The sequence below is a fragment of the Haplochromis burtoni genome, unplaced genomic scaffold (assembly GCF_018398535.1).
Source record: "Haplochromis burtoni strain Fernald_Lab_line unplaced genomic scaffold, NCSU_Asbu1 Contig_48, whole genome shotgun sequence".
Taxonomy (NCBI): Eukaryota; Metazoa; Chordata; class Actinopteri; order Cichliformes; family Cichlidae; genus Haplochromis; species Haplochromis burtoni.
The window spans coordinates 1,884,055-1,907,927 of NW_024582409.1; the positions used below are offsets into that span (position 1 = coordinate 1,884,055).

The window sequence follows — 23,873 nt, forward strand, 5'->3', positions numbered from 1 at the left end:
TAAAATGTTACGCTTTGGGAGTGAGAACGGGTTGGTGTGATGCGTGCTTTTCTCCTGCTGTTTTTTTGTTTTTGTTTTTTTTGTTTTTTTGGTATTTAGTCACACTTCTTATCCTATGACAGCACCTTGTGCCTGTGAATTATTGCCTGGGACTTCAGTTGTTTCTGAAAGTGCTGCAGTGATAAATATCTTGCTGTATTATCCTCATTGAGCTGAAGTAAGCTCTGATTATTGCTGAAAAAAAACCCCCATCTGAATGGAATCCGTATAGTGTCATGAGAAACAGCAATGTAGAATTGGGAATCATCGTCATAAATCTAAAACTATTGGCACGTCTTTTGATGACAACACCAGAAAACAAGCATGAAAAACAGTGAAAATAAAATGTCCCAGGATCAAGCCTCGTGTCACTATGGAAGTTTGTTTCGAACACTGAAAAAAAGAAAGAAATTGCAGGCTAAGTCATCTAAATAAAGGTGGTATGGTATGGTATATCAAAAAAGTGTCTCGAAATGTAGACTTACTTTTGTATAACTCTGAATTATCAGTTATATGACATGATGTTTTGAGTTATTAAGTTGAAATTTCAAGATACTAACCCAAAATCTGGGCTTTGGACAGACAAAAAAACAAAAGAAAAAACAACAGTGGCGGAACAATCTTCTATATGTCAGTTGATGGGTTTATTTTTTTGAGGCATATGTATTTTTGGGGCACAATGAAAATACTATCTAGCTGTGAATTAGGACCTGTTGTCTGTGGGCCGTCTATGACAATACAGTCAACTGTGACCTGCACTGGGGTCAGGTAGAACAAGGACAGGGATTTTTATTTATTTATTTATTTATTGGTCTATTCAAGTCGATACCAACACCATTTACAATCTCTATCCCTACTAAAGCCATTTCTGTGCTCTGATGGGCCCAAAGGCCTGATTGGAAGTTTTCCAAAATATAGTATGAGTAAAGAAAATAATTTAGCTGCTCAAAAACCTCTGAGCCTAAACGTTTAAGGGGACCGTTGAATTAAGCTTGTTTTTCTTTAGCTGTTTTACCATAGTGGCCTCATATGCAGTTGTTTTTAGGCTAATATAACATATCACTTCTCGTGTTAGTGATAGCAGGCCTGGAGGTGGCTATCTAGTCCCTGAAGTCTGCCGCAAACATTTCTAACCTGGTTCTTAATAAATGGATGCACCAAAACATGACCTACCCTTGACCCACAAAAACATGTTTTAATAACCTGCAGGTTAACCACTCACACAGATAACTATGGTGATGAGCTTACTGGCAGTATCCCCATTATGCAGCTTTATTCACTCCACACAAAATAGGCGACAGCCTCCAAGTATTACTTTGAACTTTATCAGCAGGTGTAGTGAAACTGGCAAACCAAATCCGTAATCTTTTTAAAGCGTAGCACAACTCAGCCAGGTAACACTTCACTTCTTATCCCAATTAGTCACACCACTGAATATTCATAGCAAAACGGCGTTCAGATCTTTAAACTCTCCCCTAAAAGCTGTTTAATTCACTGAATAAATCATCCGCAGCCAAGGCGTAATTAGTGTCGCACTAAGAGACTGCGAAAGTTGAGGTTCTGAGGTGGCTCACAGGCAAACACTCACAAACAAACCAAACTCTGCAGATGAGGGCGTTGTCTGAGGGCAGTTTGCTGTAGTGGCTGCTCAAACACATGTTGTGATCCAGAGGGCACTAATGCGAAGTTCAGAGGGTAGCGGAGGCTACACAGTCACATCACTGCACTGTACAAAATGAGAAAACATGAAAACATGATGTCACAGCAGGCGTTACCTTGTATCCTGAAAAAAATGTATTCTGAATGGTTTTTTTTTAAAGAAATCCTGTGTTATCTAGAATCATTTGCAACATTTAGTGGTTTTACTTTTATTATTTTTTAAGGCAGTCGTCCACAGGCAGTACTTACAAAATTAAAGCAGTGAAGGTTTTAAATGGCCAAGTGTGCCAGAAAGGCTGAAATCAGCTGTTTTAAAAGGGACTCAGCGAGGGGGAGAGCAAGGGATCAGTAGGGCAGCGGGGCTTTATCGGTCAAAGCTTCAGCCATAGTCGCCTTATATCACGCTTCTGTCTGACCCTAATATTCTCTGCCACTCGTGTTGGCCTCTGGGCCACAAACCCAAATGGACAAACATAACTGTCTAAAATATGCTGAGTCTCTCAATCTTTGTGCCACAGGACACTGCAGTTGAATTTGAAGCAAATTGTCAGACACGCTCTCTGTTCTGCTCTTCAGTGCATCTTTACCATCTCATCCAAAAAAAAAAAAGACTGGCTGTATTTTTTCAGACATGTATCATCAGCCAAATGTTGTTCGGATTGCTCAAGATGCTTCAGTCCAACAATTTAGAATCAGATTGTAACAGTAACATTTTCGACATGATAGCTAGATAGATCAAAAAATCATAGGCAAAGCACTTTTTTTGGGTTTTCATTCTTCTTTTCTTTGTTTTCTTTTAGTTGGATGGTTTATGACAAAGTAGCACAAAATTGCCAAAGGAAAAAAAACAGCTATATGGATGTTCAAATCTAAAACTCTTAAGTAGATATTCAGATCAACAGCAGTTCACCTGGGCTCACTCTCACTCACCGGGAGGCTCACCCATTTTTACCCATTAAGTTGTATCTTTTCTGTGGCAGCAAACATGCCTAAGCCTGACCCTGAGTGGAAGTGACAACATACTTTATTTTATGTATCACTCTCAGCAAAGGCACACTGACTCACTCTGAAGAGCCTTATAAGTTGTGGCATTTTAATATAGGATCCTTGGTACTTGATTGTGGAAACACAAGTTGTAGCTTGAATGAATTTTCTCAACTAGAATCAAACACTATTTGTATTCTGTGTATGCATTTATTTATCCTTTGCTACCTGCCATTCTTATTACCTGTTTTTTATTCTCCGATTCTCTAGTTCATGTTCCGAGCAGTGAACTAGATAAAAGACTCTCCTTTTAACTCTTGGATCATTTTGCCTATACTGTGATTAAAATGGAAAATCTGAGAATTGGGCAGTTTTTAGTTTATTTACTTTTGTCGAGCTTTTATTCTTTTTAATGCCAGCAGGTGTTTATATAATATATTTGATGTTGGTCTTGTCTAACATCAAAAATGCATGTTTTACTAATCTCGATAACAGCAAATTGTGCTATTTTCTTTTATCCAAACTTTCAGATCCGCATGAATAAGTGTGAGGCCTCCCTGGATCAGAGAGAAAGCTAATTGGCTCTTGGTGGTTTTCAGTAGAGGTGTTTGATCTGAGGTATTTCATTTATGAAGAGTAGTTCTTCCTCCTTGGGTTACTAGACCTTGTGGTGATCTGCGAATGCAATGGATATGTGGCATTGAGGCATTTTTTAAACATCTGAACCATTTGAACAGCCTCCTGCTTCGGCACTCTGGGCATTACTAACAACATAAGACAGATCCTGTTATCATGACATGTTAAAGTCATGCTCTTCTTTTAAGATAAGTGCATTAACTCTTTATTTATTTGAATTGGACGATACTATTAAAATGTTTGACCTCACATGAGTTGCATCAATTAGAGTGAGCATTTAGCTGCCGAACTGGTTTGAAAGGTCAAAACAAATGCACTGTACAGTATAGGAATTATAATGTGCAGCTGTGATGCAGAGACCTCATCTGGGGAGGGGACACATAAGGTCCTCACAACTCTTCAGCTGCTCTTGCTACTCCTCTGTTGCATATAATGTGCACATGATGCGTTGCCAGCTTTTATTTAATCCTTCCTGCTCTTTTCAACCTTTTCTCGCTTTATGGAAAGACCCACATGTAGCTTGATCAGACTGTTTTTCGAGCAATTCTTAGAATCCAGATCCATCCTTAACTAGAAATTCTTGTGCCTTTGCTACTAAGCACACACACAAACATCACAAATCCTCTCACATTCCTCTTTCCACTCTCATCACCCACAACCACCGCCACCCATGTCCCTCCCTCCCTCTGCCCCTCGCTCTGGCTCTCTCTGCCTCTCTCCAAAGCTGTTGTTACTGTGCGGCTCCTACACATCATTCCAGCGCGATGGAAATTAAATGAAGGTGGCTTAACGCAGCTAACAGAGGCATGCTTTGAAGGATGTAACCAGGGGAAGCTGCGCTGCCAGATCCTTTTCCATGGGCTATGGATTTGTGTTGCTGAGGCGAGGACACGGGAATCACTCAGCCATGCAGAAGCACAGACAACAGGACTAATCTCTCCTCCTGACTTGTGGAAGCTCCACTTTTTCCCCCTTAAATTATTTATTCTCTATTGCCAAAGAGTGTGAGGGATAATGGGGCCGGAGTGAAGTAGATGGTGAATCTGTAGCCTTGACTGCAGTCTGCAGCACACATGGATGTGTTCAGCTTTGTGAAGATGCCAAAGCTGTCAGGGTGAGTCCAACGAATGCTGCTATGAATTTGCCAGTCTGTGGATTTGCCTGTTCGTTCTGTAGTAGCCGGCGTTTTGTATGTTCAAAGGCATGATTCAGATCACATGTTGAAAGTGTTATTAAAAATGCTGAGTTATTGATTTGTTCAAGAGAGCAAGTTGTGCAGTCACGTATGATGTGAAATGAATGAGCAAGTGAGAGAGATGGCAGTGGGGGTGGATGCAATTGGTGATGCGATTCATGTGTCTAAACTGTACGTATCTAAGTTCATAAATATTGCAGACAGTGGACACGGTTACTGCTCGAGTATTATGTAATATAAGGTAACCATAGATATTATGAAACATGAGAAGAAGCAGCAGAGGATGTTGCAAAATTTCAGATTATTCCAGGAAATTGAGTCATAGCAGTGATTGCTAGTTCTCAGCAGAGTTTTAAGTCATTTTCATTTTGAGTCAGTTTAGGGTACTGATCATAGCTTTCTCAAATGTTTTAATTCTGCCTAGAGTTATGACATATGAGTGGTTTTTTATCTTTAAAATCAAAATACCTATGCCCTGAACAGGACGAACATTTACAGTTGCTAAAGAGCCGTTTAAATCATGCAATTAAATGCAATTAAAATTAAAAGACAGCACATTTCGGTTTACACATTTACTTCCTTCATGTGGGTCATTTTCATTTGTGACAGATTCATAGTTTCATATTGGTTTTGTTTTAGAAGAAGTCATTAGAAGCAATGATAATGCAAAGCATAGATTAAAATAAGTCCTGAGGAATTCATTCGTCGACGGGCTTACACCTCACCTTGCGCGCACATGGGTCTGCTAGATTGAGTTGATCTCCCCCAGTGGACATTAATCCTCCTAGGGGATTTGGCTCCATTAGAGGCACCACGGACCACTGATGAGAAGAACAGCTGATCACAAACAAGATACATTAAACAAGCTACTGTGTGTCACAGAAATGTATATTAGGAGCGTGTCATTTCACTTATGAGTCATCACTGAACTGCACTGGCAATTTTTCATTAGTTCTTTGTTTATGGAAAAAGACATGCATCAAAAATACTAGCGTTGCACCTCAGTATTCGGTTTATTTACGAGGCCCTTTTTCATAACATTTCAGCTGGAAATCAAACAGGTAGCAGTGATTTTCCATCGTCGTACGGAAACACTGCTTTCTATTTAGTATCCCTCCATGGCAGCAATGATGCGGCTCCCAGTGGACCACCACCATCACTGCATCCTGTCACTGTTAATAATGCCACACAATGCTAACCCTGACTATGAGTTACCACTTCTACAGAAGCATTCCCCTCCCTTTGTTGTTGCTGATGTTTGTCTCCCTCTCATCTACCATTAGGAATTTAAGTCAGCACGAGTCTGTATTTCACAGCGAAACCCACTGTATTTATTCAGAGAGCTACAAGAAAGGCAAGAAAGGCTCCCCTCATTGTCTCTTCCTCCTGCCTTGCAACACCCCCAGATGTGTCTGCTATCAGAAACAAAGGGATGATATAGCTTTCATTTTCTTCTTTCTCTGTTGTTTTAAAAATCAAGCTAGCATTTCCACTTGTTTAAGGTTTTGTAACAAGATACAAAGCAATGATGTCCTCTTTGAAGTTGCTGCTTTTCTTTAGCTTTTAAGAACTTATTTTCCTGGAAATTACAGTTACACTTTTGATTTTCTCTAAATATAAGCAGCAGCGATAGGCAGACAGGGCTTTCCTGAATCAACTGGGTTGCTAAAAGGTGTACAGCAATCTGTAGCTGTTTGCTGAGCATGCTCATATATGAAAAAAACAGCTAGAATATTGTTCACTGCATCTTGTTGGAGCTATATTTAGTCACTCTTATATAAATGATGGCTATGTTCATTAAATGTGCATGTTTTCCCGCAACCAAGTAATGCAGAACAACAGCTAAAGCTAATTTACTTGGACTGTGTGACTTCATGCTTGTGCTGCTCACTTGGATCATTTCTGGCTGTGTTTTCCCAAAAAAAATCTATAATGTGAGCCATTGTTCAACATGTTTTGACTGCAAACTTTATTCACAGGAAATCACTGGTCTGGACACAAATTGATTAGCCTAAATGTTCATCAGCGTACACACAGACCAAAAGATCTGTCATACTTAGCGTTCAAATCAGAAGCTCTCAGGGAAGAGTAGAGCAGAAAGGACTCTGGGTCAGAAATGGTAGCCAGCTGGCTGGTGGATGAGGTATTAGGCAACTATTTATTATGTTGCGTGCTGTAGAGCTTTTAGCGTAAAAGCAGTGAGTAGCACAAAGAGGTGCAGGAGCATTCATGTCTAGTTCAGCACCCACAGGGTAAGTTCATCACTATATTTGGTTAATGCTTTCTATAGAGAGCTGTAGCACAAAGGATGGCTGGGGGAAATGCAGTGTAATAACAAAAAACACAGATTTCTTTGTTTAGCTTTGAATATCTTTTACTGCTGGATTTATCATTTCAACCAATTCAATCAAATGTAGTAAGGTCTACTACTCGGCTGGGAAACGCATTGTGTGTATGCAATCATGCACATTAAGATTCTGATTAGATATTTAGTAATATGCTCTGTGTTTCCTACATTTTAAGTGCTACTGCAGACTATATCCAGCTTTCAAATAGTAGCTCTTTTGTAAGATAATGGTGTTTTGTCATTTAACAGGTAAACAGTGGGACATCGAGGTTCCTTTACTCACTGTAACATAGCAGGGGGATCACAGTGGGTGGGCTGTTTCCCAGATGCTTTTTTATACCCACCCAGAGGAGATTAACTAACCAAAAAACGTTTCTATATAGAGGCACCAGAGAGCTGCTCAGGATAGTGCGGTTGCCCATGGCAACAATATCAGTGCTTACGAAGACAAACACAGAAATACAATATTCATTTAGAGTAATGGGGAAAACAGACACTCTTATTCTGGAGTGAGTGTTATTGTGCAGACAATTTCAATATTATTGTATAATGGCATTATATGGGACAGAGAAGAAATTTTAATCACCCAGGCAGTTTGATTTTTGGCTGCGTTAATGCGATGTGGTCATGGGAAAGTCATTTCTTGCAGAGTAGAAAAACAGTGATTTCTTCTCTGACGTCAAATAGATGCAATGTGGAGCAGCAAAGAAAGCATTTATGTACATAAAAGCGAGCAGTTTGTTCAAAGATTAGTAGTTACGTAGCAATAGCCTTCATTTTAATTTTGGTGCGTATACAGCAGCACACAATATAAATCACAGGCTGGACCGTGCTCTTTTGTGCTTTCGTATCGATCAAAAAATTAGAGCCAAGGTGGTGGTTTGGCAAGTCGAGCAGAGGGCAGATGTTTACTGAAACAAGAGGCAGTCTCTAAAAGAGGAGCAAAGGAATAGGGCCTTTAATCAGAGTGGTTCCACTCTGTCTGAGCCACTCTGCTCTACTCCCTGGGCTCTCTCCCAGGAGATGGTCATCTCGTCTGCTGTCTCTCCACTGATTTCATATCCAAACAGAATCACATTAGTGGTCTATCTATGCATAACTGTCTGTTTAATTCAAGAGCACTGAGAAAGCAGAATCAGTGCCTCTTCACAGTGTGCCTCGAATCATATTTGTAACACTCCCCTTTTTGTCAAGCAGGTAGAGTTGAACAAAAAGACCCACTTATTGTTAGATTGACCCCACTGTTGACCTTAGAATAAGGTGATGTCAAATTTTAATAGCTATAAAATTGTTTTAATGCTGCTAGCAAGGTCATTTTGATCGTGGGAATATATGAAACTTGTGTCTTTAAGAGTCTTTGTCTGGCAGAAAATGCTGAACGGTGTGCTGAGAGAAAAATGCTTTTTTAATACAGTAAATGCTGTAAGACAGAATCCCTGTATCACACTAATCTGGCTGCTGAACAATGTGATGATTTATTCAAGATGGCATATGCAAAGGAAATTAGTATGGCTCTCTCAACCTGGGGATATTCGCTTTCTCTTGCCTGGTGCATGCTGGGAAATGTGTAGGAAACAAAAAGGAAATGCAATAGGTTCGGGCCCCCTGGGAAATGGCACATAAACATCAGTAAAATTTGGCTGCTGCTTCCAAACAGGAGTCTTTGTTGCAAAATAGACTTGTGAGAGCAAAAACACATCTATATGTATATGTATATCTATATCTGTGTGTGTGTGTGTGTGTGTGTGTGTGTGTGTGTGTGTGTGTGTGTGTGTGTGTGTGTGTGTGTGTGTGCGTGTATCTGGAATACCACAAATACCTCATGAATAATTACTTTTCTTTTTTTCTCTGTATGCATAATGGCCCACGTGTGGCACCAGAACGTGGTTTCACATAGCCAACCCTCATCAAGATTGTCAAAGTAAATTATTTAAACTAACTGGAATGTCTGTGTTGGAATGCTCTTCTTAGTTGTTGCTTGTTTATATTGCATAGTTACTCCCTACATAAATAGGACTTCAGCATTCATATAACACTGGATTGCTTCTATGAAGTGAAAGTGAACTCCTGTGATTAAGCAAGGGTCACACTGTTCATGCTTTTTTTCTATGAGGCACTGAAAAGTGATCTTTTTGCCATCACCAGGACAGAACAATTCAACTGCTGACTGGAACATCTGCTCTTTTAATTTCTGAAAACAAGACAAATTCACAATTGAGCAACATTCTGTTGCATTTATCTAGTTTAGATTATAAAACCCTGATGTTATTTTCTGTGTTAGCAAAGTTTTTCATGAGGAGAGCCTAATTTCCCTATTCTTTTTAAGTGTTCTTTTGGCGCTCTTTTAAAAAATGTTTTTGGCTGCTACATGAGCTCAATCCAATAACATGAGCTCAATCCAAAAGCATGCACAAAATACAAAAAAGGCCTCTGTGCATTTTGTGGTTTTAGTGTAATTTATGCTCTGAGAAAGCCTACATTTTGCCTCCCAAATTCTTGTTCTAATTGTCCTCACTCTGACTCTTGGGTAACCTGTTCATGAATTGTGCAGCATGGCTTGCCTACTTAGCGCTTGATTACTTAGTCCGATGTGACTGTGCAGGCATTATTTATTGATGCTCACTGAGGAAGATCGGTTTCACTGTCCACCAGTGGGTGAACCTTTTCAGACGCTTTGTTAAGCTGGAGCGCTGCGACGTAGTGGCATAATGGTCCTCCTGTCTGCAGACAAAAGAAATCAAAGATCACAGTATCTATCACTATGCTGCTGATACATTGTGGCATAGAGTTAGGAAATGGATTTTTTGGAGCAAATCATTACTTCAGTCATATATTTTGAAGGCACCGCATCTGGAACTGTAAGTAATACACTTAATTGTGGTGTAGACCTTTGGAAAAAATGTCAAGCAGATCACTGCTGACGATGTAGTGTTGGGAAAAAATATCATCATTTTACAATATTATGCACTTGTTGGATTTTTTGAACATCTCCTGAGAAAAATGTATAAATCTTCAACATCAGACAATGCCTGTGTTAAAATGGCTGCTAGTACAATGGTGGGTACAAAGAGGACTCGTCAATGAGGTGGCTCCAACAGCGTCAGACAGTATCTAGTTGTGTCCACACACATCATATGAGCTGCAGGAAATGTTCTAAATATACACCATCGAGGCCTGTTCCCAGCTAATGTACTGTAGGTCAAATAAATCCATATCTGTGTGGAAACACTAATAATGCCAAAACACACCACTGCATTGTTAAAGTAAATCACATTGCTTCACAGGCAGACGTAAAATGTGGTACCCAAAGGAAAAACACCATTTTCTCTGCAGAATTAAATTTTTGAAATGAATTAAATATGACTTAATGCATCCAGCAGCACTCAGATGTGTGTTTTTATTAGGGTAGCTGACTTGAGAACTGTGCTCCAGCTTTTATTGCATTACTTTGTCGTGGACTACCTGTTTGCACCAACTGAATTTGCAGTGTTTTGTGGCCTTTCTTTCAGCTTACACGTGTTGATGAAATGGTAATACTTTATCAAGATCTCATGAAATAGACATGTGCATACACACACACGCCCACTAGGACGCACTCTTTCATACAGACACAAGCACACCTCGCACGCATTTTATTATCATCGGTACAGTAACTGGGGAAACATTTAGAGGGAAAGAAAGAGGGGCTTTGAATAATGAATGCGAAGAGCCCTGTTACACGGCAGACAAGCCTTTGAAGTGACACAACTTACTGCCACTGCTTTCATACCATCACCAGTGTGCAGACACAAAGACAGAGATAGAGGGAACAAAAGAAATGGGATGCAGAGGAAAAGACAGATGGAAGCATTTTGACCAATTACGGTTCTCGTGAACACCTTCACTCTGCCAACTTCTAACTGTGCAGAACTTTGTTTTGCTGGTAAGAATCAGAAAATCAGCTGAAACCGAGATTTAGACTGCTGCTGTCTTCCAGATAATAGGCTAAAATGAACTGTTTTGAGGATGGCGGTTATGGCTGGTTATATTCTCCGATAAACTTTATCAAATCGTCTTGGCGTTGAGCAAATCAAATAAGTACTTCATGACAGAATTCCCCTGGGCTTCTTTTATAAAGAATGTACTGACATCTAGAAATAAAACCAATTTCATGCCTCTCAAAGCACAAGAGTGAGGCATGACAACTCCGCCTGTGTGTCGAGCTTACGTAATTAATTTGATTTGTATGCACTCAGTGAACAGTGACTATGGAACATTGTTTATCGCGCAGGAATCGGACAATCTCTTATCACTTGGGCTGAATCGCTTTTTATCTGTGCAATTTATTTATTCCATTAAGATTCAAAAATCTCTGTTTTTAGTTACTCTGCCGTTAGACTAGCCGATCTGACCATTTTTGCACAGGTTTTAATGAAACCACAAATGATTACAAAAAGTGGAGCTAAGCTTGATTTGACTCCTCTTTCTGCCTCCGCAGCCACAGGACCAAATCCTCAGGCTGGCCGCCCCCTTCAGGGACCTGGAGTGCTTCACAGGGACCCCCAAATGGATGGGACATGGGCACCAACAGAGAGGGGCGTGACTGCTACATCAAGTAAGTGCCCTATGTTTAAAGAAAGTGAGGGGGAGCTCGCTCTGTTCCAGATGTTTCAGACGCTTTGCCAACCTGTGATTATTCCAGCCACGTCACTGCCTCCACACTGTCTCCATCTGTGCATTCAGAATACTGATTTTCTGCTCCCTCCGCTGCTGCGCACACTCTGCCCCTGCCTACTCTCACTCTCTCTCACGCTCTCACACACACCCACAATACTCCTCATGCAGTCTCCCAAATGCAGAAGAGGGCTTTTGAGAGCGCAAGTGTGTGCATGCTGCTGTTGTTGTTGATGATGACGATGAAGAAATTCACCTGTGCATGGGCTTGTTTTGATCTGAGAGTCTTCACATTCCTCAGAGGATGCAGGGTTATAGTGTTATCAGCGTAATTGATCCTTCTTAACTGGCACTTGTGGAAATCTGTACTGACAGGTAAAAAGAAACTCTTCACTGGCTCTTCGTGTGTTTGCGTGTGCAGTAGTGTAACAAGTGTTGCTGTTATGTTGATTTGGTCGGGATTTTTACTATTTCGTCAAAACACAAATTAGACATGCTTTTAACAACCTAATCTATACTAACCGTTTCTGGAAAAATATTCTCTGCTTTCATTTGTTCATAGGAGTTTTAATTCTTCTTATTGAATATTATGGGATGTAACGAGTACATTATTAGCACAGCAGGTTTTGTAATACAGATACGTCTTCCAGTTGTGGTAAAAAACAACAACAAATGTTTATTTAATATATGAATAGGAGGTATGCGCTTGTCACACACGGGTTATGGCATGAGAAGCGTGATGTCAGAGGAGTTATATAAGAAGTAAGGAGCAGTGAAAGTGCAGGATGCAGAGTGTGTCTGCAAGAGGCAGATCGTGGAGGCTGTTTTGGCTCCAGCCTTTCCTTTCTAAATTTAAGGAAGATTCATAAATAATCAAGTGGCTATCTTAGTTTGTCAAGCCTCTTAGCTGCCTATGCTAAACTGTTGTATTTCTCAGTGGAATACATGTCTAGTCTGTGTGGGATGAGCACATGAATAAAGCATTTACCAGACAATATGAACAGATTGACATACAATTATTAATGTCGTGTCATTTAAAGCAGCTACAACAATATAGGGATATGTTTTGACACAAGTGGAGAGTTAAATGAGTTACATTAACTCATTCATGTAACTGAACCTGAGATGGGAGGGTGTTATTGGGATTTTTGTTGATGACCTTTTAGGCCAAAATTAGACTGCAATAGTGAGAATCGGCCCAGCATTTCTTGTTGTCGCTCTTTGTTTATCTTCTTCTCCGTAAAGCTCACAGTGCAGCTTGTGCACTATGCGGTAGAGCTACACTAGCAGCTAATGGGTATGATTACAGACCAGTGGATGCATGGCTGTCCGCACAATGGGACTCTAGCCATGTTTAGCAGGTGGCCATGGAGAGGAGGCGGCAGCATTCTTCCTGAATGCACAGGTCCATATGGTTTTGATTTGTGCACAATCTGCTGAGGTTGTCATTCCTGAGATAAAACTGACACATAAATTCAAACTAAATGTTCCTTTTTGTGATACAGTATGTAATAACTGTAGTTGTCATATGATGACAGACAAAATGTTTCAGTCAATGCTTTGGGGTATTAAAGGCAGGGACAAAATGTGTGACTTTAAGAGGAAATTTCGAGGTTAAGAAGCTAAGGAGGCCAGCATACGGTTAATTCGTAAGTCTTGTAAATGCTGCAGTTTATAAAAAGCTTATTTGAATTTCTTTTAAATGCATCACTTAATAATTTATGGAATATTCTATACTCCTGAGTCGTGGGAGTACACTGGAGGTAGTATATTAATTTAAGATTATATGTTTGCAAACTGAAATAAAATGTATTAAACAATCTGTACAAAGAAATGTAATATCTCTGTTTAAAAAGACTACCTATCTAGGGAAGTAGATGTGACAGATACATTTTCCTAATTAGCTATAAAATAACCGAATACATTTTGCCCTTTTAATGATTTTAAGTAAACGTGGAATGATTGTGCAGAAGCAAATAGATTTTAGAAAAAAATGGCCAGGTCCACGATACAAGTAGTTGACATAATGGGACTCATTATTTTTAACTAAGCTTCAGTTTTCAGTCTTGTTACATCAGACTTTGCACATTCTGCCCACAGTCGTTCTGCCTGCCAATACTACTGTATCACACCACCAGGACAAGAGGTCCCTGTGTTTGTTTGGTCATTTAATCAATTATTTTTAAAATGTAGATGCAAAATGGTATTCAGTCTGTTGATTTTGTAGTGTAATATGGGATAACTGTATGTTGGTTGGTTTTGCAACTTTTAATTGCCAGTGGAAGACTTGAAGCTGTAATTTCTTTTTTTTAAACAAACACGATAGTCTCCTAATTGCAAATACATGTATAATGGCCACAGCATAATATAGCACAGTCAATGTTAATTAGTATACAGTGCATACATACACAAATCATACAAAAATCTTGACCAATCAGTGTGCCATTGAGAATGATTTATAGAACCAGTTTATAGACTTTTATATTAGAATTACAACTTCATGTAGAAAAATATCCTCTATCTGCAATGTTGTTAAAGGTACACGAAAGAATTCAATTCTAGTTTGCTACTACTAACAAACAAACAAACAAACAAACAAAGAAAAACACAAAACCATTTTGGTTTTCTTTTGTTATCCGTTCAGCAGCTGAATTTCACCCTAATGAAACATCACATGTTAATTAGCCTGGGAAGAAGCGGCTGAATCCTCCACTTCCAAAATATCAGTTGACAGTCATTTAACATCTTTGAACTTGTCAGCAACTTGCTGTTGCTGCCTTTTCATTGCATTGGGAATGCAACTGACAGATCTCACTGTGTCTTTGTGCCGTGAAAGATTAATTGTTAGTATTTACTGGTGAACAGTACATGTGTCAAGAATAACTGTGAATTACACACTGTCTGCCCACAGCTTTAATTAACCAACATTGTTGGCACCATATGGAGTTGCTGCCGCTGCTGCTTTTGCAGCCAGGGAGAGCAGAGAAACACTGTAAAAAAATTAAAAAAAAATCTGATCACAGAATATGTGAAACGTACATGCTGGCTTTTCACATCTTTTGAGTTCAAAAAGCGAATATAACGATGATTCTCTTACAAAGATTGAGAAAATTCATTTTACCATGGTAACTGAAGCAAAACGTTTGATAAGGTTAGAGTCTTGATTCGCAGCCAGCTATCAATGGTAGCAATATTAGTAAATCTTAAAAATGAAACTGTTTTACTGTGCGCCTGTCATCTACAACAAAAGTTTATTGCTCTAAAATGGTAAGGTACTGCAGCTATGTAGCTAATCAAACACCATTTCTCATGCTGAGCAGGTTCACAGCCTACATGTATTCTGAATTAAGCTTTTTTGGATGCACTGCAGAGCTACAGCAAACTATTTCATATAATATTTTACTGTAACAACCCCTGTGAATAATGAAAGCAGGCTAGATTAATCACCTCAGCACTCTCGATCATGGTGGCCCATTAGCTAAACCCTAACAATGTTCTCAGCCACACAAACCATAGAAACCGCGTTCACAACGTGCATCCACAACAGTATAGATCTAAACATCATGACATCATAAGAATAAATTCATGTTTAAGCCTAAACCCTTTAAATTTACATGAGTCTTTGCAGGTAATAAACGTACTGGCTGCTACAGTATTTCATCCTCGAGAGAGGTAATGCAACATAATTCTGCCAGACGTGTAAGTCCCCACTCATGCAAAAGAATGAGACTCTACGTAAGAACTAATATTTTGTTCTTCGAATGCATCAATATTTACATTGTCCGACTGTATCACAAAGGATGGAACATTGCTGTAAGAAAAAAATGCAATGTCTGGAGGAAAATTCACTGACATGGCACTCTATATTATAACTGTCCTGGATCTTTATTAGTCTGGCAAGGAAACACATTCCTATTATTTAACACATTTAACACAACGGTGTGAGAAGTACAGATTCTTTGTGAGGCATTGCAATGTGAGAATACAAACATTGGAGCCTGATTAGCATCGCCCACACGCTCTATTTCTGCAGCATTGTACACGTTCGTTATTCTGAAACAATATGTGGCATTTTGTTTTTAAACATTGTGGGTATTTGGAAGAAATTACAGTTTTGTATACAGTGCAGTTGATGTCTGTCCTCCCATTTTAATTTTTCAATAGCTATCTCTTGTAAGAGCTGTCATTGTTTCTCAGAGGACATTCATTTTAGTGGTTATATTAAGCATTTAACAATTAGAGACGCTGCTATTAATCTACTGGCTTATTTTTATGGTCTGTAAAATGCATTTATTTATTTTTATAAAAATGTCAAGATTACTAATAACCAGCAAAGGTTATTTAGGATCAATCAAAACCACCCTGCCCTGACAAAAACAGTTAACATCCTTTTTATCCCCACAGCCACGTCTCCCAGAGCAACTCCCTGGAGGAAGTTCGTCTGGACGGAGACAAGTTTGTTCCGCCAGCGCCCCGGAAGGTGGAGATGAGGCGAGACCCAGTGCTTGGCTTTGGATTCGTAGCAGGCAGTGAGAAACCTGTGGTGGTTCGCTCAGTCACGCCAGGTAGCACAATCCAGCTACACAGTGGACTCTACCACAACACAGTGACTCATTCAATCCATGACTGTTACTATATCAACACGAGATGAAAGCCTCCTAAAATGTGGCTAAGAGGAAAACCCAGTGAGACTGTAGTTTACGTCAATGATTCATTGATTTGAACAGTCCTCAATGAGAAAGCATTCATTAGAACTTTGAGGCCCAAGACAGGAAAAAAAAAAAAAAGGTAGGACCGTGCAAAGTTTGGACCATTAAGTCTTTTTTTGGTGTTTTGGCAGGGGGTCCATCAGAAGGCAAACTGATCCCAGGGGACGAGATCATCATGATTAATGATGAGGCAGTCAGTTCAGCACCCAGAGAGAGGGTTATCGACCTTGTCAGGTAATACAGCACTCTTAATTAACTTTAATAAAAACACCCAAACATCCAAGGATTTAATACTTTTTGTACAAAATGACATATTGTAGTTCATTGCACTGTCTTTACTTAAAATTTCTGCTCTAAAATATATAAAACAGTTTACTGCCTATGGAGATACTGTTGATAACTGCAAAAAACATAAAGCACTCTAAGCATACCATCACTGTATTTCTTTATCTTATTCTGATATGCTCAAAAATCAAATATCATAGCTGGATAGATAAAGCAATATAACATTACTCTAGCCACCTGCTTCATTTAGCTGTATGCTGGTGTTGTTGTTTCTTCAAGCGTCTCATTAAATGAATTTCATTCACACAGCTGAGAAGCTGGCACTGAGCCTTTGGTCCTTGCGTGACCTGTGCTGCAGTCTGTAAACAGTACATTAGTACAGGGAAAAGTGCCCATGTGGCCACTCCTCTACAGCTCCTGTGGCCTTGAATAGGCTTCTTCTCTGCAGCAAAGCTCAGCACAATGGTGCCAAGACAGGACTGCCAGGTGCACCACTTTGAAACTGTGTTCGTTCTGCTCTTTTCTAACTGTATTAATTGTGTTGTTCATAAAAAACTTCTAAATTTATTGAAACTTAACCTTTCATTATTTTTTTTGTTGCTTTTATCCCGCAGGAGCTGCAAGGAGTCCATATTGCTAACTGTTGTTCAGCCATACCCAGTAAGTTTCCCTGTCCTCCTTATGAATGAAATCCAATACATTCCACTTGGCTATATGTGCATTTGGAGGTGATTATTTTGTTGACTCTGTGCAAACAAGCCATTAATCATGCCATATGTTAGTTCTGGCACAGCATCGGTAATGCCTGGGCTAAGTGTTAGAGCCCAGTGAACTCACGGGGAGTCTGATTGCTGCAATCTTTCCAAGTTTTCTCGTGTTGTAGTGTTAGATCCTCACAGAACCTCATGTGAACCTGCCACTCCAGCATTTACTAGAGTCACAGAGCACCAGATGGCGGTGAACACACAGTGCCAGGAGCATATATTCAGCCTTTGTTTACAGTTCACATAATAATTCAGTGGGAATGGATTTATGCTTGAATTCTCTCCAAAAATAGACCAAACCGTCAGTGCATGTTCACAACAAGGGAAAGGAAAAATCAAAATATGAACTGTATTTTGACACAAGACCTGTGCTATGTCTTGTGTGGTAGAAAACTGTATACAATGAAACAGTAATCGTAATGTTTATTATAGTTCAGATTTCATCCAGTCATCATGCATTTTGTTTATGCACTTTGCTCAGGCCTGAACACGACAAGCCTTTAGGAACAGCAAGGATTGCGGCTGCAGAAAAGCAGTGTACAATACTTTGAGGACCGAGCTCTTATAATCCTGTCTGTAATTACTTCTGTTTACCAGGGGTTTCTTTGCAGGCTCAATGACATGAGGGTGTCCTCTCTCTTATCCCTTTGCACAGTGCCACCTTAATTGCATCATCAAAGAGAGAGTAATAGGAGGGTGTCATGTTTCAAGAAGGAAGCATGCCCTTGAATTTTGTGAAGTGAAAAAAACCACACACATTTTAATGCCTGTTTTTCCACCTTCTTTTCCTCTAAAAGTCACCCAAATCGGCATTCATCAGCGCAGCCAAAAAGGCCAAGTTAAAGACTAATCCTGTTAAAGTCCGATTCGCTGAAGAGGTCATCATCAATGGACAGGTCCCAGTAAGTCACATTGAACACTAATTCATTTGTTACACATTGGCGCTTTGAATAGACGATGGCAGAAGCAGACTTGAATTCTTAAGGCTGGAAGGTTTTTTTTTTAGAGATATTAGAAATCCCAAACCGTAAAATGAAATTCTTTATGACTGAAAGACAGAACATTGACAAAAAAGGGGAAACACTGTTGGGTTAGGGTTAGGTAAAGTAAAATGTCAGTATTATTCTGACTCTAAATGCCAGAACTCTGTTGGCTTAAAAATGTTATAGAAGAGAAAATTAAATGTAAACAAACATCATTAGTCACATATTTGTTACAACAGCTGGCACACCATTTTGAAATAAAAAAAACAAAAAAGTATTAGGGTGACTGTCATGCATATGCTTATGAGTGACATTTAGCTGGAAATAAGAAGCTCTACCTTAAAAAACAATCTCACCAACTTACAAGTTACCTCCTTCTTGCTTTAAATATTCAAAAACTACAATGTAAAACTGATACATTTTTTAAAGAGCGTTATGTTACACTTCATTTCTTTGTTAGGAAATATTCACCTCCTGAAGTCTTTGTAATATTGCGAGATGAACAGCTATTAGCGAGCTATAGAAGTAGGTGGAAGAAGTTGTGTTAGCTTTGCACAGAGCCAGGTTTACTTTTACCACATTTAGTCTTTACATAAAGCTAAGTCAACTGTCTCCTGGCAGTACATTCATTCTATACAGTGGTGTGAATCTCTTTTTATCACCTCATAAAAGTATGTTTCTCAAAATGTTTTATCTTTTCTTTGATTTCCTTGAGTGTGTCTTCCAGTTAAAAATTTCCCACCCAACCCCAGCTAATGCACCACAGTGGATTATCAAATTAGCTATCTTTCACTTAGAAAAAGTCAAATCTGTTAATCACGTATGTTATATTATATCCTCAGGAAACTGTGAAGGACAACTCCCTTCTTTTCATGCCAAATGTTCTGAAGGTGTACCTGGAAAACGGGCAAACTAAATCATTTAAATTTGACAGCACCACATCCATTAAGGTAGGTGGTGGAAGAGCGCCCCTTCACTATGAAATGCTGTTGCGTAACCTTAAGTGATGTTCATTTTAAATATTGAATGTACATTATAAAGTGGAAAATCCTCTCTTCAGCACAGCCTTCAAAACCTTTCAAGTGAAAGTATGATTCCAAGCAGAAAATGTATTTTAATTAGCTATTTTTCCTTTTTCCCCAAATTATTTTTCTTCTACTTCAGTTAAAAATTCTGATTGTTCAATAACACTCATGTTTTTTGCATGAGCTAAGCTGTGAAAATGATCTATAGCTATGACACTGAGCTGCGCATGAGAAAGCTGCTGCATCTGCACAGTTTGCTTGTTGTATTAACCGTGACATTGTTTATATGACAGGACGTCATTTTGACCCTGCAAGAAAAGCTATCTATTAAGAGCATCGAGCACTTCTCTCTGATGCTCGAGCAGAGAGCTGAGGGATCTGCCAGCAAACTCATGCTCCTGCATGAGCAGGAGATGCTAACTCAGGTGAGATGGGTGCCATTAAACAGAGCGTCAGTACACAGTCCAAAGTGTATCTCTTTTATAAGTTAAAAATAAAGATGATAAAACAATCCTAGAAAAGAAATTGCAACACTTATATTTGTATTGATTTAACAAAATGTCTTCATTTGGTCAACTTCATAGTCTTTACACCAAACTAAGCTAAGCTAAACATCTCCTGGCTCCACTTAAATATTTTACGTATAGCTATAAGAATGTTTTTGACCAAAGTTTTTGACAAAGACATATTTAACTTTTTCAAAAATGTTAAACTATTAATTAAATGACTGTAAATGTTACATAGTACCCTATTGTATTTTATTTTTTGCATGTAATGGATTTTTTCACATGTACTGATCTGAAAGTACAACAATGTACTTGGGGAAATAAGCACTTAATGACTAATAGGACCTTCCTTATCTCTGACTTGTCCTCTAGGTGACGCAGAGGCCAGGGTCCCACAAAATGAAGTGCTTTTTTCGGATCACTTTTGTCCCAAAGGATCCCGTAGACCTGCTTAGAAGAGATGCAGTAGCATTTGAGTACCTATATGTTCAGGTAAATATCAGGAGATACACATAATACATAATAATTAGATTGAATTAAACATTATTTATGTTATTTTAGACAATATTAGGGCCTTGTTTAAGCATGACGACAATTGTGACTGAAGTGTAACCTCTCCCTGTCTGTGTCTTCTCCAGAGCTGTAATGATGTGGTATTAGAGAGATTTGGGTCAGAGCTGAAATACGACATGGCTCTCCGTCTGGCTGCTCTGCAGATGTATATACTAACCATCAATACCAAACAGTCCCAGAAAGTTTCCCTGAAGTATATTGAGTAAGTAGATTGGGTTTTACATATGTTTTACTACATGTCATCTAATTGAAAGCCTATTTTGCTTCTACCAGCTGTAAATCACACTTAAACTTAAGCCCACTCAAACAATAAAATGATATAATGACCTCACAAGCACTGCTGCAACATCAAAAGATACATCTCTGGTTAGATGATCATTTTGACTGCACCCTATCCATAAACTCCCGCACCGCCTCTGGGTAAATCAATCACAGGAAAAGAATGATTAATTGACTGTTTGTCATAGTGGATGAGTGACCTTTTTTTTCATTTTTGTTTTTGCGCATCTGCAGGAAGGAGTGGGGTCTGGCGCTGTTCCTGCCTCCCGCAGTGCTGTCTAGCATGAAAGAAAAAAACATCAAAAAAGCTCTCACTCACATCCTCAAGACCAACCAAAACCTGGTGCCGCCTGGTAAAAAGGTAGACTGTGCTTCTGCTTTCCTCTTTTTGACTATTCTCTGCAAGTGTATGGCTATTCATCTTCCTCTTTTCCTTGCACCAGATCTGACTCTTGGCTTCCACCTAGTGGAGTATTAATACTTGAAATAAATCATTCGGGGCTGTTGTGTAGATCTGACTGTGTTGCACTTTTTTTTAACCTAACTAATTTAAGCATTTTCAGCTTGTGCCTTATACTGTTTATTTTTTACTCCGTTCAGCTAACTGCTTTGCAAGCAAAGGTCCACTATCTAAAGTATCTCAGTGATTTGAGGCTTTATGGAGGACGCGTCTTTAAATCAACACTAGTCGTGAGTAAAACTTTCTTGTCACCTCTCACTGGTTTCACCCTGTTCCACATTGTGCTAATTTACATAACGGCAGTGGTAGTTACGGTGCCTCCTTCTTCCTCTTTACAGCAAGGCGAGAAGCACACAGAAGTAACTTTGCTGGTGGGGCCGAAATATGGCATCAGTCATGTGATTAACACCAAAACCAACTTGGTGGCTCTTCTGGCAGACTTTAGTCATGTCAACCGCATTGAGATGTACACAGAAGATGAAAACAGGGTTCGAGTGGAACTACATGTTCTGGATGTAAAGGTTAACAATATTTCTGCCTCTTTAAAAGGAGAACAATATGTTGTTTCACAAATACTTTCTGCTTTAACCCTAACAACAGCAAGCCTGCTCTGCAGTCATTATAATCTAATTTTACCACCAACTAGTGCCATTTATTTTGTTCCCTTTGTCTGATTGTGTGCATCTTTCACAGCCCATCACTCTCCTAATGGAGTCTGTTGACGCAATGAATCTGGCCTGTTTGACTGCTGGCTACTACAGATTGCTGGTGGACTCTCGACGCTCCATCTTCAATGTGGCCAAAAACACCGACAGCATGGAAACAAGTATGCCTAAAACTGATCGCAAGATGACTCATCAGAATTGGGTGTTTTTATATAGACTTGTATCAAGTCTTGCTTCCTCTTTGCAGGTCACACCACGAGAGTAAAGCAGAACTACCAACCCATTGAGTGTACATATAGTACACCCCACAAAGGAGGCGAGGACAGAAACAACCAGAGATGCAGCCAAGAATATTCTGACCAAGAGTGTGATTACCTCGATCGTGGCAGATGTGAAGGCCAGCCAGTCTACATAACTGAGATCCACCAACCCCAGCACTCAATTCACCATGCAGAGAGAGTGGAGTGCTGCAGAGTCTCATGTTCCCAAACATATATGAATGTCCCGAGACCCAAACCCCAAGACTCCTCCAGGAGTGCAAAGGTGTCCTTCATTTTTGGAGACCCACCCTTGGACAGCGTAAACCCCCAAAATCTGGGCTACCAGAGACTGATGGATGAAGGCCCAGAGATTTTAGACAATCACAGCCCCATGTACAGGCGTCTCGAGGATGACTATAGGATGATAGAGGATGGGTATCAGTACTCTACCAAAATCTTTGGTCCTACTGAGTGCATCGAGGAGCCACTGCTGCATGATATCTGCTACGCTGAGACAACAGATGACGCAGAGGACGAGGATGACATCAGCTGTGAGGAAGACATGGTGATGAGTGACATTGACAAGCCTACGTTGCTCTCGCTCTCAGGGTCCAGCGATGACATCATTGACTTGACCTCCCTCCCTCCCCCACCGGAGGGTAATGACGAGGAGGACAATGACGTACTGCTGCACTCTCTTAACATGGCCATTGCTGCTCCTCCTCCTGGTTTCAGGGACAGCTCTGATGAGGAGGAGCAGCAGGGGGCTGGGATAAGGGCCCAGGGGGCCTGCAATGATATCCCAGTGTCCCTCATAGATTCAGTACCCACCCATGGAGCAGAGGGGCCCGGGAAGCCACTGGATGATGCAGTGGTATCCACCTTACAGGCACTCGAAGCCCTCGCTGCATCTGAGGAACAGAGTCCAGCACAGTCAGAGAGTAGCACAGGTTCTCCTTATACTATTGTAACATTCATCCATTAACATTACACATGTTCCAGCCATTCATTTTGATTTGTTGGTCTTTTTTTTTTTTTTCAATAAAGCCCATTTTGTTCTATGTTTCCATTTGTGAGTATTTCTTCATTCATTTGAGAGAGAAAAAAGACATTTGTGTTCATTATTGTGTCAGTTTGAGATTCATTCCTGTTTTGTGGACCCATTTGTTTTCACAACTGCACAGTACACAGCGTGAAAGCTTTGTTGGTTATTAGAAATAACAGAAAATAGATCATCTTAAATAGCCGTCTATAGACGTCACCAAAATTATTGGTACCCTCAAATGTAAAGACGATTTTTTTTTTATCAGTCGAGATTGGCAAATATATCTATTTAAGTCAGCAGTTTCTTTTTTTGGCAGGAACTTTTTGCAGCCTTAACACTTCTCAGCAGTTAGTTTCAATTTCTGTTCCTGTTCTCTTAGGTTTCACAGGTGCTTTCCTTCAGTTGTTTATTTTATCTGTGGATGTTCAATCAGCTTACCATCAGGACTCTCAGCAGGCCGCTTTAGAACAACCTAATATTTCATTCTCTTTTATGTTTTACTTTTAGATGCATGTTTTTGAGCCATTATGCCTTCGAAAAGCCATGACCTGGGACTGAGACAGAGCTCTCTGATACTGCTACAGCTAATGTTTTGCTCCTAAAAGCCTCAATAATCTGCTTTTTTAAATTAGTGTCAACATAACCTGTCATGCTAGATGTAACAAAGCAGCCTCATATCAAATGTCTGCACTGGACCCTTTCCCATACCTCACAATGATGATGGTGCTTTTTTTTCTTTTAAAGCCTCATCTTTTCTTTTGTGAAAGCTGTAATTTACTTCCATTTGTCTAAAGGAAATCCCCTCG

General features: G+C 39.6%; 1 protein-coding gene across 4 annotated transcripts in view; it reads left to right on the forward strand.

Moving 5' to 3' along the window:
* frmpd4 (FERM and PDZ domain containing 4) overlaps window positions 1-23,873 on the forward strand; it is a 43,281-nt gene that overhangs the window by 13,945 nt on the left and 5,463 nt on the right. For 2 of the 4 annotated variants that reach the window (XM_005921377.2, XM_005921378.3), the window contains exons 2-15: window positions 11,338-11,454; window positions 15,918-16,078; window positions 16,354-16,456; window positions 17,122-17,167; window positions 18,069-18,173; window positions 19,097-19,204; window positions 19,573-19,704; window positions 20,158-20,277; window positions 20,424-20,560; window positions 20,872-20,998; window positions 21,238-21,327; window positions 21,436-21,618; window positions 21,791-21,923; window positions 22,010-22,972. In XM_005921377.2, coding sequence (XP_005921439.1) covers window positions 11,338-11,454; window positions 15,918-16,078; window positions 16,354-16,456; window positions 17,122-17,167; window positions 18,069-18,173; window positions 19,097-19,204; window positions 19,573-19,704; window positions 20,158-20,277; window positions 20,424-20,560; window positions 20,872-20,998; window positions 21,238-21,327; window positions 21,436-21,618; window positions 21,791-21,923; window positions 22,010-22,972 — 2,525 coding nt within the window. Of the gene's footprint in view, window positions 1-3,717; window positions 4,433-11,337; window positions 11,455-11,474; window positions 11,889-15,917; window positions 16,079-16,353; window positions 16,457-17,121; window positions 17,168-18,068; window positions 18,174-19,096; window positions 19,205-19,572; window positions 19,705-20,157; window positions 20,278-20,423; window positions 20,561-20,871; window positions 20,999-21,237; window positions 21,328-21,435; window positions 21,619-21,790; window positions 21,924-22,009; window positions 22,973-23,873 lie in introns of those variants that run through there. The other 2 variants (XM_014333325.2, XM_005921380.3) reach the window with 2 other exon arrangements.